This window comes from Archocentrus centrarchus, chromosome 2 (genome assembly GCF_007364275.1).
Source record: "Archocentrus centrarchus isolate MPI-CPG fArcCen1 chromosome 2, fArcCen1, whole genome shotgun sequence".
NCBI lineage: Eukaryota > Metazoa > Chordata > Actinopteri > Cichliformes > Cichlidae > Archocentrus > Archocentrus centrarchus.
The window spans coordinates 6,328,235-6,344,640 of NC_044347.1; the positions used below are offsets into that span (position 1 = coordinate 6,328,235).

At 40.7% G+C, this 16,406-nt stretch overlaps 1 protein-coding gene across 1 annotated transcript in view; it reads left to right on the forward strand.

The window, feature by feature from the left end:
• The window catches only part of LOC115798416 (NLR family CARD domain-containing protein 3-like), a gene marked incomplete at its 3' end in the record, with an annotated part of 189,410 nt that overhangs the window by 43,219 nt on the left and 129,785 nt on the right, over positions 1-16,406 (forward strand). Inside the window, exons 8-11 of the mRNA XM_030755267.1 lie at positions 4,267-4,302; positions 4,954-5,179; positions 5,312-7,124; positions 12,912-13,085. Of these exons, the coding sequence (XP_030611127.1) occupies positions 4,267-4,302; positions 4,954-5,179; positions 5,312-7,124; positions 12,912-13,085 (2,249 nt within the window). The remainder of the gene's footprint in view (positions 1-4,266; positions 4,303-4,953; positions 5,180-5,311; positions 7,125-12,911; positions 13,086-16,406) is intronic.

Consider the following 16,406-nt stretch of genomic DNA (forward strand, 5'->3'; position numbering starts at 1 on the left):
GTTTTGTGTGGACCGATGATGAGGTTGGATCGCTGCTGCACACAACGCTGAATTACAAAACGGTAAAAACACAGGAAAAGCATAAGAAGCACTCGTGAATCCGCGAGCACTGTTTATCAGTTTGCGCGTGCGCGAAAAACTGGCCGTCGCAACCATAGTGCGCATGTGCGAGTCGAGCGTTTTCAAATCACCCCGGTTTCAAGTGTTTACACGAAAACGCAAGCCGGTGCGTTTCTGAAACGCTCCACTCTGGACCCCGTTTCTGAAACACATCGTTTTCACTCTGTTGTCGTGTAAACAGAAGGGCGAAACGCATCAAAATGACACCGTTGTCGTGTAAACGCAAGGCCGAAACGCATCAAAACGACACCGTTTCAAAATGAAAACGGTCTCGTGTAAACGGCACCTTAGTTCGCGCCTGAAACGCGGTTCCAAGAAGCGAAACGAGCACATTAATCACATCCTTCATATGTAAATGTCTCCCAGTCTTTCTTGTATAACTGCTGATGTGATTGATGAGTTTTATAAGCAGAGAATTCTGCACAGTTCCAGATTATTAATGTTGTTAATGCCAGACTGTCAGTGTGAACTTGCTGTATTAGAGAAGTTTGTTACAGCCAAGAGAGTTTAGAGTTCATTAAAATAACAAAGTGCTGAGTCCAGTTATCAATGAGCTAAACATACTTGTGTGAAAGCACAGGTGATGCACTGAGTTTGCTCTGTTTAAACAGGAGCCTGTAGCACTTTAAAGCTGCAGTATACATGTGCTGTTCACCAGGATTTCAAAGAGTCGTCTGGAGATGTGAAAAAGCTGCAACTGCAGATGGCTTTGAGTCATGAGAAATCAATGAAAGCAGAATGTGACTCTATTTTGACTTTATGCACTTTGATGGTTTGAATCATTGGAAATGAGCTGAAAAGAAATGAATATCCTCAGTCTGGAGAAAGACACGAGTGTTGGTGAGCTTCTTACCCTCCCTCTGCATTTATTTTACACACATTCTTGTTGCTGCTGGAGTCTCTGAGCCAGCCGGGACCTGCAGCAAGAGCAGTTTGTTTGTGTCCTCACTTCAGAAGAACGAGTGGTTTAAAGCTGTGCAGCATCCTTTCTTCCTTTGCTTTAGGCATGAACAGAGTGATGCAGTAAGTTTAACAGATCAAAGTAGGAAGAAAGAACAGCAGCTGAAGCAGGTTAAGGTCAAAGTCACTATGAGATCAAATCCAGTCGTGAATGAAGGAAACAGCAACACTGTTCTTAGTCTGAATCAGGGGCGGACTGGCATACATTACTACCGGGGATTTCCCCGGTGGGCCGATGGGTTAGTGGGCCGCCGGCTGTTTAACTCAGTCCGTGGAGGAGCCATTGCCGCGCACTGCGGCCCCGGCCCATAGTCACGCTGCTGTTTAACGGTGCCTATTACCACTCCCCCGCTCCAGTCAGGCAAATCTGCTTAGCGCGCGGCCGCGGAATGAGCCCGTAAACACATGAACGAGCATGCCGGCCAGCTGATGCGGGCTGACGGCATGCAGCGGAGATCAGAAAAAAAAACAAAAAACTTGTCCCAGAAAATCTGGGCCGGACTACGAAAACATACAGCAGCTGTGTCACTTATTAATACAAGTAGTCACGAACTGGAAAAGCCTTGTCTATACTAATGCCACATTAATTACATCTCCCTGTTTGTATCCCATGAGTGACAAGTCAAGAGAGAGACGCCAGTTGCACACTGACACTGCTGAGGGGGTCTAACTCATCATGGGATCCCTCCGCGACACTGTTGACACTACTGAAACGTGAAAAAATAAGTCCGCATTGCCATAAAGATGCACTAATACCAGCTACTAATATCATTAATTATTGCTTTTGTATTAGTATTATTACTGGTTGTGTAGTTGTTTTTTAGGCCTATTAATTCAATTAACAATTACTAATTATTTATAGGCTGAAAGTGAATCTGATGATTCTACAGAGAGAGATGTGACTCAAGAGGAAGACCTAGATGCCCATCAATCAGAGATTGAGTATTTCACCAGACCCAAACCAGAGACATTAGACCTTTTTCCTCTTTCACAACAGCACCTTGAGGCTTTCATGCTCATGGCTACTCAGACAGATGTCCTAAAGATGCTGGAGAGTGATAAAATTATTTCAGTAGCTTTCCAGTTGTTTTTCCCCTGTATTTTGTCAGGGTCAAGTTGTTAAGTTTGTTAGTTATTTTGTTACGCCATATTATTGTATTATTGTAGTCATATTATTGCTGGAAGTAATATTGTCCATATGACAATAAAAGTCATATACACTACATGCCATGTATAGATTCATATACAGTATACACACACACACACACACACACACACATACAGATATATATATATATATATATATATATATATATATATATATATATATATATATATATAGTGGGCCAGTCTGTCAGGAACTCCCGGGCCACTTTTTCTCCCCAGTCCGCCCCTGGTCTGAATTAAAGTATCCAAGTACATTTACTGCAGTACTTCTTTGTTCTCTTAAAGTTCTGCTACTATATTTGAATATTTGCAGGTTGTTTCTCTTTTTTCTGCTCGACACTTTTTCACAGCTACAGTTACTTCAGCCTGTACAGATTCAAAGTACAGCTTACATGTTACTGAGTGTAACAGGATCTACTTTCAGTACTTTAAGTACACGTCACAGTGTCAAAGTGAATCAGTGTGTGTGTGCTGGGCTGATGTGTGTTTCCTTTGCAGGTGAAGGTAGAAAGTGTGTGTGAGCTGGTGTGAATTCAGCAGCATGGATCAGTGTGAGGACAGAGAGGAGGGAGTCCCTCCCTCTAAAACCACTCTGTGTGGGGAACATGAGAGCCAGACCAAAGCTCAGAGGTGAGATGACCATCTCTAACTGTCCATGACTCTTCTCCATGTCACAGCTCAGCATTCACATCACTGCTGCATCATTATTCACAGGAACCAACCTGAACCTGAACCTGAACCTGAACCCAGCTGTGTGTCCTTAAAGAGCGACCGGTCAAAGCCTTTCAATATTGACTTTAAATCAGGTGTTCCTCCTCCTGCAGAGAGGTAATGTGTGTCTAAATGTTGTTCCTGACTCAGTGTTTCTGAATAAATTCTCCATCATGTTTAATGTCAGCTCAGCTCTTTTTCACACACATTTCTGTGTTCATATGTGAAGCGGTGTGTGTTGGAGTTTGTTCCACAAACACAGCAGTCAGAGTGTAAAGAATGGATGTTGTAGGAGGTGTTTGTGTAGTGAAGAGGCTGAGTGTCTGTAGGACTGCAGCTGCTCCAGCAGGGGGCTCCTTTGAGCTGTGCTTCAAACACAGGAGACACCTTTGTGAGTCTGTATTTGATGTCCTGCTGACACGTTTGTCTTCATGAAGGTTTATGGATCATTGTTCTATCCTCACATGTCTGAGGGGCTGTAATGGTTCATACGTTGCTTCCATGTGAGCATGAAGGTTTCAAACAGTAAAAACAGTGGAGTGATTTTCAAATCAGTAACTGTCAGGCAGTCAGTGTAGGGACTTCAAATAGGTGGAACCATTTCTCTCCTTCTGGTCCTCGTAAGCATTCTGGATGCAGTTCTGAATCAGTTCTAGTTTCTATTTCTAACATTTGTAGGTAGAACAGAGAGCAGAATACTGCAGTCAGGCCTTCTAAATGTAGAAGCATGTATTAGTTCCTCTAATACGCAGAGATAGAAAAGATCACACTGATTATTTTTCAGCTCATAAACAGATTGATGGAAGGAAATGCTGAGTCTCCTAAAGACATTTCCAAAGAGTAGCAGGCATTTGTTGAAAGGAAGCAGAGCTGGAATTGATCAGTGCTACTTCCAAACCAAATCATTTCACACAGTGCATTCGATCCATAGTGTTTTAGTGACTCAGAGGAAGTTGTTGAGAACTGGGAGCTCAGCAGTGAAAGCACAGAGAGAGAGACTGTCTTACTCCAGGGCGCTTCAGCTGAAAGGAAATCTTTGTGAAGGAGTTGGTGAGAGCTGTTAGGACTAAACCACAGTGAGCTGAAAGCTGTGAACAGCTGCAGACTGAGCTGTAGATTCTCAGTGGGATCACTGAGGGCTAGTAAAGCTTTGCTGCTACAGGGAGTCATCTGCTTCACTCTTCATCCAAACATCACTTCGTGGACTTTGAGCTTGTGTTGGTCCCTGTGTGGATGAGAGCTAATTCTTCATGATTCCTTCACAGAGTGGATCAGCAGAGCTCAGAGGTTCCCAGTGGTCAGTCTGCCCAGCAGCATCAAACACAGCTGGACTCCATATTTATGGTTTGTACATGTACAACAACTACTGTTACATCTGTTCTTTCAGTCATCTCCATGCTGCACTTTGTACACCAGTGGATTGCACTGCTCAACATTGTTACCAAAGATGTCTGCTTCACAGAGAAAATGTGCTTTTTCTTATGGATTTTGATCTCTGTCTATAGATGCTCCACAACCATTTTTATTTAACCATGTAGAGCAGCAACAGAGGAAATGCAGAGGAAGTGATCAGAACATTTTGTGTGGATGTCATTATCTTGTTATTACTGAGCAAGTATCTCTATGCTGTCAGCAAAGCTGCAATTAGGGAACTGTGATATAATGAGGGGCGACTGTAGTAGGAAAGTCAAATCCAAGGTCAGATTAGAGGTCAAAGGTCAGTTAGAGATAATATCATAAGATCTGAAAGTTTTAGTGTTTCTGGTTTCAATGAAGAAGTTTTGGTTTTCAAACAGACCTTGAAGCATATCATGGAAACTAGAACCAACCAACAACTAAGCATCATTTTTAATCTCAGTGGCCTAAAATGAGTAAAGTTTGACTGCATTTATTTTAGAAACATCTTTGCTGTAGACCAGTAGATTCTCATTGTGATCTGATGTTTGGCTCTATGATTCAGTCTGATTGGGTCGTTCATATAGTATTCTGTTCCAGCTGCTGGAGGACAACATCATCACTTTTGTGAAGAACGAACTGAAGAAGATCCAGAAGGTTCTGAGTCCAGATTACCCAGAATGCTTAGAGAGTCATGGGGAGGGTGACACGGCCTTGGAGGGTGAGGATAAAGAGCAGAAGAGAAGCAGAGAGGCTTTTGTGAAGATCACACTGCACTTCCTGAGGAGAATGAAGCAGGAGGAGCTGGCTGACCGTCTGCAGAGCAGTAAGAGGATTTCTCTGAAGATTTAAGCTGCTGCAAAAATAAAATATTTACTAATGTCTCAAGAGATGGACCAACATGTTGGCCTACTTAATATATAATAATTCATTTACTAGCTTATTATTGCATTTTCAGAATACGTTGCTCCAGTCTGTCAACAAGAACTTAAATCTGCTCTGAAGAAGAAGTTCCAGTGTGTGTTTGAGGGGATCGCTAAAGCAGGAAACCCAACCCTTCTGAATCAGATCTACACAGAGCTCTACATCACAGAGGGAGGGACTGCAGAGGTCAATGATGAACATGAGGTCAGACAGATTGAAACAGCATCCAGGAAACCAGACAGACCAGAAACAACAATCAGACAAGAAGACATCTTTAAAGGCTCACCTGGAAGAGATGAACCAATCAGAACAGTGCTGACAAAGGGAGTGGCTGGCATTGGGAAAACAGTCTTAACACAGAAGTTCACTCTGGACTGGGCTGAAGACAAAGCCAACCAGGACATCCAGTTCATGTTTCCATTCACTTTCAGAGAGCTGAATGTGCTGAAAGAGGAAAAGTTCAGCTTGGTGGAACTTGTTCATCACTTCTTTACTGAAACCAAAGAAACAGGAATCTGCAGCTTTGAAGACTTCCAGGTTGTGTTCATCTTTGATGGTCTGGATGAGTGTCGACTTCCTCTGGACTTCCACAACACTGAGATCCTGGCTGATGTTACAGAGTCCACCTCAGTGGATGTGCTGCTGACAAACCTCATCAGGGGGAACCTGCTTCCCTCTGCTCGCCTCTGGATAACCACACGACCTGCAGCAGCCAATCAGATTCCTTCAAAGTGTGTTGACATGGTGACAGAGGTCAGAGGGTTCACTGACCCACAGAAGGAGGAGTACTTCAGGAAGAGATTCCAGGATAAGAAACTGGTTTCCAAAATAATCTCACACATCAAGACATCACGAAGCCTCCACATCATGTGCCACATCCCAGTCTTCTGCTGGATCACTGCTACAGTTCTGGAGGATGTGCTGAAAACCACAAAGAGAGGAGAGCTGCCCAAGACCCTGACTGAGATGTACATCCACTTCCTGGTGGTTCAGGCCAAAGTGAAGAACGTCAAGTATGATGGAGGAGCTGAGACAGATCCACACTGGAGTCCAGAGAGCAGGAAGATGATTGAGTCTCTGGGAAAACTGGCTTTTAATCAGCTGCAGAAAGGAAACCTGATCTTCTATGAATCAGACCTGACAGAGTGTGGCATCGATATCAGAGCAGCCTCAGTGTACTCAGGAGTGTTCACACAGATCTTTAAAGAGGAGAGAGGGCTGTACCAGGACAAGGTGTTCTGCTTCATCCATCTGAGTGTTCAGGAGTTTCTGGCTGCTCTTCATGTCCATCTGACCTTCATCAACTCTGGAGTCAATCTGCTGGAAGAACAACAGTCAACCTCCATATGGTCTACAATATGGTCTATATTATTTAAAAAATCTATATTACAATCTTTGCACCAGAGTGCTGTGAACAAGGCCTTACAGAGTCCAAATGGACACTTGGACTTGTTCCTCCGCTTCCTCCTGGGTCTTTCACTGCAGACCAATCAGACTATCCTACGAGGTCTGCTGACACAGACAGGAAGTAGCTCACAGACCAATCAGGAAACAGTCCAGTACATCAAGGAGAAGCTCAATGAGAATCTGTCTGCAGAGAAAAGCATCAACCTGTTCCACTGTCTGAATGAACTGAATGATCGTTCTCTAGTGGAGGAGATCCAACAGTCCCTGAGTTCAGGACGTCTCTCCACAGATAAACTGTCTCCTGCTCAGTGGTCAGCTCTGGTCTTCATCTTACTGTCATCAGAAGAAGATCTGGATGTGTTTGACCTGAAGAAATACTCTGCTTCAGAGGAGGCTCTGCTGAGGCTGCTGCCAGTGGTCAAAGCCTCCAACAAAGTTCTGTAAGTTATCATAAACATTTAATAACTTAAATACACTTTAAAGAGGAAATTACTTTCTTCATATGATCCATACAGTGGTGTGAAAACCTCCTGATTTTTTAGTATTTGTCACACTTCCATATTTTCAGATCAGCAACAAATTTTAATAATATAACCATTGTTAATATTAGACAACATGTAGTTTAAATAATTTATTTCATTTATTATTTTCACTTAATTGATTCCATCATTTAATAACTTGGGTAAATATAAAATGCAGGTAAAAATTTCTTTGATCTGAAACGTGTGACAATTGTATCAATTAAATTAATTAAATTAAATTAAATTAATTAATTAAACAATTAAATCCATTTTTACAGCACTGTATTAATGTTGGGCAATTTTCTAGTCCAGTTGCCCTCCCCCTGTGACATTGCCGATGAATTGACAGCAGAAGAGCTGCCATTGTGGTATTGCTATCTTTAAAAAAACATGAGTGACTTCCAGCATGAAGAAGCATTTGCATGTTGACAATCACCACTTTCTGATTCAGCCTCTTAATTACTGAACATATGATGACTGGATATCAGCTGAACAGTGATAACAGTGGAGGAAACAAGTGAAGGAGATGAGATAAAGGAGCATCTCTGTGAATGTACAGTTACATTAAACTCTGATTTAAAAATAAATGAATAAAAATCAGACCAGCAGTCAGACATATCTTCCTATTTTCTCTTATTTGATTGTTATTGTGATCGATCACTGTCACTCAACACACACACACACACACACACACACACACACACACACACACACACACACACACACACACACACACACACACACACACACACACAGGATTAGGTTTCATGTTCATGTGACTTGTGTTAATGTTACTTCCCTCTCACTTAAACTGTAATAGTATGAATTATATCAATAATAATATTTGAACATATGAACCTGTGTGTTCAGACTCAGAGCTTTTGCTTTCAAACAGACCTCATTAATCATCATTCATCATCATCAATCAGTCACTCATCTGCTCCAAAGAGGTACTTTTACTTTCTTACTTTCAGTACATTTCACAGCCTGTACTTTTACTTGAGTAAAAGTGAATAAGTACAGGCTACTCTGTTAAAGGTACTTTAACCTTTTCCAGAGTATTTTTTTAACACAAGTACTTTTTAAGAAAAGAATGTCAGTACTTTTGCAAATGCAACAAACTTTGCTGCATTGAGAGAGTTCAGTGAGTTGTGGAGTATTAATTGTTACCTTATGTTAATATACATGAAACATATGATTTGGACCTGTGAATCACAGTGTGAAAAATCAATATAAGCCATGTCTCCATAAACTTTAACACTATTTCTGTCCAATATTATATTTCACTTAAGCCCTTACAAAGCTACAGTGGACAATTTATGTGTTCTGGGATGGAAGTTTGGTACGACTCACTTACAGTAAAGGCAAAATCGAGAATCGAGAGACTTGTAAAAATTGCCATGAAAATTGTTGGATATAAGGAGTATCAGTCTCTGCAATCAAAGTATGAAACAATTGTTGTACAGCAGGCTTACAGGATTATTAAGGATTCTTCCCAAACCCTCTTTACAGAATACGAGCTGCTACCTTCAGGAAGACGTTACAGAGCTCGTAGCTGTAAAACAAACCACTACAAGCTCTCATTCCTCCCAACATCTATTGAACAAAGACTCAGCACCGTTTAAAAGGCCTCAAGCCAAACCAATATGAGTGTTAGAGATGAACTTTGATTTATTTATTTTATTTTAATTTTTCATATTATTACTTGATCCTTCTCTCTGTTTTTATTATGCAAATTGCAGCTGAGTAACACTGTTTCTCCAAGACAAATTTCCTGTTGCGGGACAATAAAGTTTATTTGATTGATTGATTGATTGTTCTCCAATGATCTGGGATATCGGAAATTTTGGTATTGAACTGATACCAAGTAAACACAACACAACTTTTAAAGCAACCTTCTGTACTTTTATCATATAGAGCAGATGTCCAGCCATCAGTTTGTGCCCTGAAGCTCTGCTTACTTGTGTTATGCAGCAGGACAATGATCCAAAACACACCAGCAAGTCCACCTCTGATTGGCTAAAACAAGGTCCTGCTGAGATGCTTTGGCCTTAAACAGGCCGTTCATGCTGGAAAACCCTCCAATGTGGCTGAATTAAAACTATTCTGTAAAGAAGAGTGGACCAAAATTCCTCCACAGTGATGTGAGAGACTCGTCAGAAATCACTAACATGTGATTGCTGCCAAGGGCGACACAACCAGTTATTTGTCAGGGTTGCTGCTGAGGCCGGCAAGGCAGAGGACCCCAATGCAGGACTCGAAGGCGAGAGCTAACTTTATACTCCAGCTTCATTAACAGGAACACAGAATGTAACAGAGCTGGTCAGGAGCCAGCAGTACATAACTCAAAAAAACAGTCAAACTTGCCTTGGCTAGATGTAAACATGAACTTGAGGCATAAAGACACAAAGCAGGGAAACAAATGACGATGCAACAAGGAACAAAGGGAAATACAGACAATATATCCACAGAGGGACAATCAGGGAACAGGTAACAGGTGAGGAGCACAGCTGAACATAATTACAGAGATGAGACGAAGACATGAGAAACAAACAGACACAGGAACACTGACAGAACAGGAGGACATGGAAACACAGGAGGAGTGGGAATCACAACATAACTAAACAATAATCAAGAACAAATCTCAAATAACTAAAGTAAGATCTAAAAATGCAAACTGCAAACCCATCATAAAACTAGAGCAACAACAAACTAAGAAACACAACGAGGGAAATGAAACACTTCAATTACAAACACAAAACACAAAACCCTGCACAAACAGACCAGGACTGTGACATCATTAGTTTTAGGGGACAGTTACTTTTCCACACAGGGACAGGTAGGTTTGGATAGTTTTAATTAATGAATGAAATCATCATTTAAAAACTGCATTTTGTATTTACTCAGGTTATCTTTGTCTAATATTAAAACTAGTTTGATCTGAAACATGTAAGTGTGACAAATATAAAAATCATTAAATCAGGAAGGGGCCAAATACTTTTTCACAGCACTGTAAGCAGTAAGTTGTCTTTTCATTTACAGCTGTAAAATATCTCCACAGGATGCTCCTTTTCACTTCACTGTTTAGTGCTGCTGAGTCACGTGATGGCACAGCAACAAATCACAGAAGAGCAGGGGATGAGGGCGCGGAGCTAAGTGTGCCAGGAATGGTGTTTGTGTAGATGTTGAATTATTGATGAAACAGGAGAAATGCAGTTTTGAATGTACTATCAATTCCATCACTCTAGTACTGATCTGATACCAATACCATAATTGAACTGTCAACTATCAACTATCTACAATAAACTATCAACTCTGTCCTGAATGCTTCACAGTCTGCCTGTTTTGAAACCTCTTCTGATATGTGCAATAAGTTTTTACACTTTTTTATTGATAAGGTTGCCACTATAAGGGCCCTCATCCCGGCCCCTGTCTCTGACCCTTCTGCCTCTGTCCCATGTTCTGCTGTTTTTAACCAGTTTGAGCCTGTGACTCTGGCGTTCTTAGAGGATGTGGTTCATCATTTTAAGCCCTCAGGTTCTCCCTGTGATGTTGCTCCTCCTCGATTTCTTAAAGAGGTTTTTCCTAGTATAGAACCATCAGTCCTTGCCATCATTAATAGCAGTTTGTCTTCCGGTGTGGTCCCTGTAAACTTTAAACATTCTGTCGTGCAACCTTTAATTAAGAAATCTGGCCTTGATCAATCGGTGCTTGCTAACTTTAGGCCCATCTCTAAGCTGCCTTTTATTTCTAAACTTTTAGAGAAGATTGTTTACACTCAGTTGAAATCTTTTTTTGGAAAACCATGATATTTTGGAGGTTTTCCAATCTGGATTTAACCCCTTAACTGGCAAGGGCCCGGTGACGGGCCGTTTGTAGTCCCTTTTATATGGCAGGCTAGACCCTCCCATTTTTATTGACACGTCATTCGGCCAATCATGTAACTGGCTGCACCAAATCACCTGACAAAGCTACGTGACGCCCTCTGAGTATTATTGGCTCTGGGAAACCCATTTCTTAACATGATTGGCCAAATGAGGTGTCAGTCAAAATGGGCGGGTCTAGCCTGCCATATAAATGCACTTCATTCGGCCCGCGGACCAGACGCAGCCGATTAATAGGCTATGAAATGGGTTGTTCAGAGCCAATAATAACCAGAGGGTGTTATGTAGTTGTTTCAGGTGATTTTATTTGCTGCCAGTTAAGGGGTTAAAGCCCTCCATAGTACAGAATCAGCACTGTTAAGGGTCTTTAACGCTATTCTCCTGGCATCTGATTCTGGTGACTATGTAGTTCTTGTTCTGCTTGATTTAAGTGCAGCTTTTGATACAGTTGACCATGATATTTTAATATCCCCTTTACAGTATCTTGTGGGTATTCGCGGCACTGCTCTGGAATGGTTTAAATCTTATCTAGCAGACAGAACTATCTCAGTTAGCTTTGCTGGCTCTGATTCCTCCTCTGCCCTCTTTTATGTGGGATTCCACAGGGCTCAATTTTGGGGCCCTTGCTTTTTTTCACTTTATCTGCTTCCACTGGGATCCATTCTTAGAAAACATGGAATCACCTTTCACTGCTATGCTGATGATAGCCAAATCTATGTGCCATTAAAGAAGAAGGATGGATTCCAAATTAAATCTCTTCTTGCATGTCTTGATGACATTAAAGCTTGAATGGCCCTAAATTTTCTACATTTTAATGAAAAAAAGACTGAAGTGTTGGTGCTTAGACCCAGTAGCTCTTGTGAGCCTCTGCCCCAGGTTGACTTGAGCCCTTTGGCCTCATATGTTAAGCCCATAATTACAAATCTGGGCTTTATAATGGACAGTGATTTTAAATTGGACAGACAAATTAGTGCAGTAGTGAAGTCTAGCTTCTTTCACTTAAGGCAATTGACAAAGGTAAAACCTATCCTTTCTAGGCAGCATCAAGAAACAGTGATACATGCCTTTATTACATCTCGGCTTGATTACTGTAACGCACTTTATGTTGGAGTCAGCCAGTCTTCTCTTTCACGTCTCCAGTTGGTTCAAAATGCCGCTGCACGTCTCCTGACTGGAACACGTAAAAGACAGCATGTTACACCTGTCCTGGCTTCACTCCACTGGCTGCCTGTGCTCTTTAGAATCCATTTCAAGGTCCTTGTATTTGTTTTTAAATCCTTAAACGGCCTTGCTCCACCTTACCTTTCTGAACTGCTTTGCTCCTATACTCCTGTCCGAGATCTCAGGTCATCTGATCAGATGCTGTTACGTATACAGAGATCTAAGCGGAAGCTCAGAGGGGACCAAGCTTTTTCCATTACTGCCCCTAAGTTGTGGAATGAATTGCCTTTGCACGTTAGACAATCGCCTTCACGGTCTATTTTTAAAACTTATCTTAAAACTTATTTATACTCTCTGGCCTTCAACCGAGCATGAGACATTGATCTTATCTATTTTAATGATTTACATTTTTTATTTATTTATTTATTTTTAATTGCTTGCTTTCTTCTCTTAATATTTTTATTTATTTGGTGTACAGCACTTTGTATTTTCTGTGGCTTTTTAAAGTGCTTGATAAATAAAGCTTGATGATGATGATGATGATGATAACTTTAGGATTGATCCACCCACTAGTGGAGCTCCAATTAAATTAAAATATAAATCAATGTTACTTAAGAAGACTAATCCTTTACTACTTGTTTTCTTATTATTGTCTTTTCAGACTGAGTCTCTGTGACCTCTCAGAGAGAAGCTGTGAAACTCTGTCCTCAGTTCTCAGCTCCCAGTCCTCTAGTCTGAGAGAGCTGGACCTGAGTAGCAATGACCTGAAGGACTCAGGAGTGAAAGCTTTATCTTCTGGACTGGAGGATCCACATTGTAAACTGGAAACACTCAGGTCAGCATTCTTCAAATGTTCAACAGATGACTAAAATCTGGTTTCCATTAGTGTCTAACTGATGCAGGACTGTGTCTGCTGTGATTTATCGAATTATTAAACTGTGGCAGGTTTTTTTCTTTGCTCAAAGAGTTTTATTTTTGAGTTTCTTTATGCTAAAGATTTCTTTAAATCAGCTCCTGAGCCTTGAATCTGGACTGAAATGCTTTCATTGTTTTTCTAAACTGGCTGATGGATCTGATCAAAAATCAAAAACATACAAAGAACAAAGGGTTGATGTTGCTCACCATGGTGAAATCCTGTTTTCTGCACAGTTTGTTCTTATCAGGGTTATTCTAGTTAACGAAGACGAATGAAATAAGGAAAACTGAAATTGAAAAATCATTGTCATTAACTGACTCCTTTGACTACGACAGCACAGATAGAAGCGAATGTCTTGTTGTGGATGATGAAAAATGTGCGCAACACTTCTCAGTCAGGAAAAAACCACCAACATCAAAGTCCACCTGAGAAGCGCACACAAGGCAGCTACACAAACCGCTCTGATCCTATGAGGTAACCTGGCGTGCACCTCTGGAGAAACGTGACTACTCGTCCACGCAGCCCACAACGTTGTTATTAACCTGTTTAGTCCTTGTGCGTTTCCGACTACTTTATCAGTGAGAGAATAACAATCAGGAACAATATAAGGAATCACAAATGTCAGCAAATTCCTGGAGGGAGACGCTGAAACTATCGGACTGAAGACAGCGAACAAACAGGGACAAATATGTTTGCAGCCAAAACACTGAGCACAAAGAGCGAGGACCAAAAAGAGTCCCAGCATGCACCGCATATAAAACACCAGCACACGACCACAAGGTAATTAACACACACAATCCAGTAGGGATGGGAAGCTCGACACTGAAGTTTCAACACTGTGTCGAGCTTCCTAAGCGCAGGTGTTTCGAAACACTGCTCCGAAACCTGGTTCAAAACACCTACATCACGTGACCGTGGCCCTTTTGGCCAGATTATCTCTTTAAAATCTGGCCAATCACAGTTTTTACCCTGATAAATAAAAGTCGCTGCCAAAAACCGATTGCAGGTTCTACTAGTGTTGTAGTCAGGACCACCTAACCCGAGACCGAGACAAGACCAAGACCAGTGCCTGATGCTACATGACCCAATAAAATGTGAAACATGATCAAAATCACTTTTTAAATTGATCTGAAAGATACACATTCCCATAAAATTACCCTGATATTAAACACTCACAGCTCAAATAAATATAACCATCTTTATTTAATACTCCTGGGTGACTTCCATCATTTATCACAGAATGTAAAACAATTATTCATAGTTCATCACAATAGTCTTTCATAAACTATGCATAAAGTTGTGTTGTTTTTAAACCAACAATCTTTGTAAAAATGGGTGCTATTTCAAAACCACATAGCTAAATGTGTAAAACTGAAAAAATGGCAAACACTCATCGACAGTAAGAGCTAAAGCCTTTAATCTTATACAGATTAAAGCTGCGGGATGTAACTTTTATAAAACATCTGTTTTTTACATATTTGTTAAAACTGTCACCATGTCACGACAGTATGAGACCGATAATCTGCGAAAAAAATGGAGCTCCTCCACCTCCTCCCTGAACCGCTCCCAGTCAAAAACAACCAATCAGAGCCAGGAGGAGGGTCTTAGCACTGTCAATCACTCCTCGTGTATGCTGGTCAATGTAGTTGTGTGCGATACTTCAAGATATTGTATCGATCTTGTGCCAAGTAAACACAGGGCCATTATCACTGATACTTTTCAATAATTATGAAGAATTTCCATGAAGTTTAACTGGTTTGAGATTTTTTTCCTTTGGATCATTAATTAGTTAAAACCCAGGATAGAATTGGGCAAAGTTTATATGTAAGTAGAAAATACTTTATCAAAATAAAATTTATTCTTCTGTGAGCTGACACTTAGACAGTCAGCTCGCATCTTTGATGAAACCGCAGCACTGCATACAGGAGAGAAACTGAAGCCAAAATATCGATCTCATTACACTGATATTGATCAATACCAATACCAACGTTGGCATCCATATTATCGATATTAGGATCGATCTGCCCACCACTAGCTCAATGTACTAATTGCGGAGAAACAACTTACTTACTTCTCTGCCATTACCATTGGTGGTGGCCATGATAACTTCAACGTACTATCAAAAAATATTTCTCACATCAGCGCTAACGCTAATGCTAATTAGTAGGCTAATGCTAACCGCTAAATGCTGCTCCCACTTGTTAATTGAGTGATGGGGCCTAAGATGTAACTGGAAAGCAGTAATCAGTTTTTTTGGAGGTGTAGTTACATTTCTCGAGGTGCAGGTCAGGTTTGGTTCAGAGAGGATTTTCAGTTATACACAAAGGATCAATGCAGAACTCTAAATCAGGCCTTATTAGATCGATAGAATGATCATTTTTGCATATAATCCAGAAAAGTTACATTTATATATCAAGCATTTAACGTGTCCCAGAGTGCCGTTTCCTTCCACTCTGTTTGCAGAAATCACATAAAAAACATACACAACAAAAACATAATAAAGATTTTTTTAACGATCAGCTGCTAAAAGCATTTCCGACATTTGAATATCAGCCACCATGTTGTGAGCATAAACTATCACGTTTTTAATGCAACAACAGGAAGTGACATCATCTTGCTGGGAACTGTAGTTATTTTATTCTTGAAGGCCTATCATAGCTCTACTGGTGCTGAAAACTAATGTTTGACTATGGCTTTCTGAATACAAGTAGGGCTGAAACTATCAATTATTTTAGTAATCAAGTATTCAATTGATTACTCCGTCAATTAATCAAGTAATTGGATAAGAAATAATTTTTCATTTTAACAATTCATCAGCATATTTTAACTTCCGTACTGCAGATGTTTCCCTTTGTGAAACAAACAGGGTGTGGAAGTGGGGGCGTGGAAAAACATCTCAAGGATCCACTCGTGTTAAAGGGTCTTGTTTTTTTGTTTTTTTTCCAAATGATGGAAATCTGTTACAGCGATGGAGAACTAATGTGGAGGAAATGCTCCGCTTACACGGAGACACCTGAGCTGCAGAGTTGAAAGGAAACATCAAAGCAACAAATTTGTGTCGAGGATTTTTAATAATCAAATTGCGTTACTCCAAGAATCGTTGCAGCCCTAAAACTTGCATTAAATTTTTAGTTTGTGTATCAAATACATGAAGGTTGGTATTTACCTTTCATGCTGGGATTTGTTTGTTGAATCGGAAGCCTGAAATTTTCCTTTGATCTTCATTTTCCCTCTTACTTC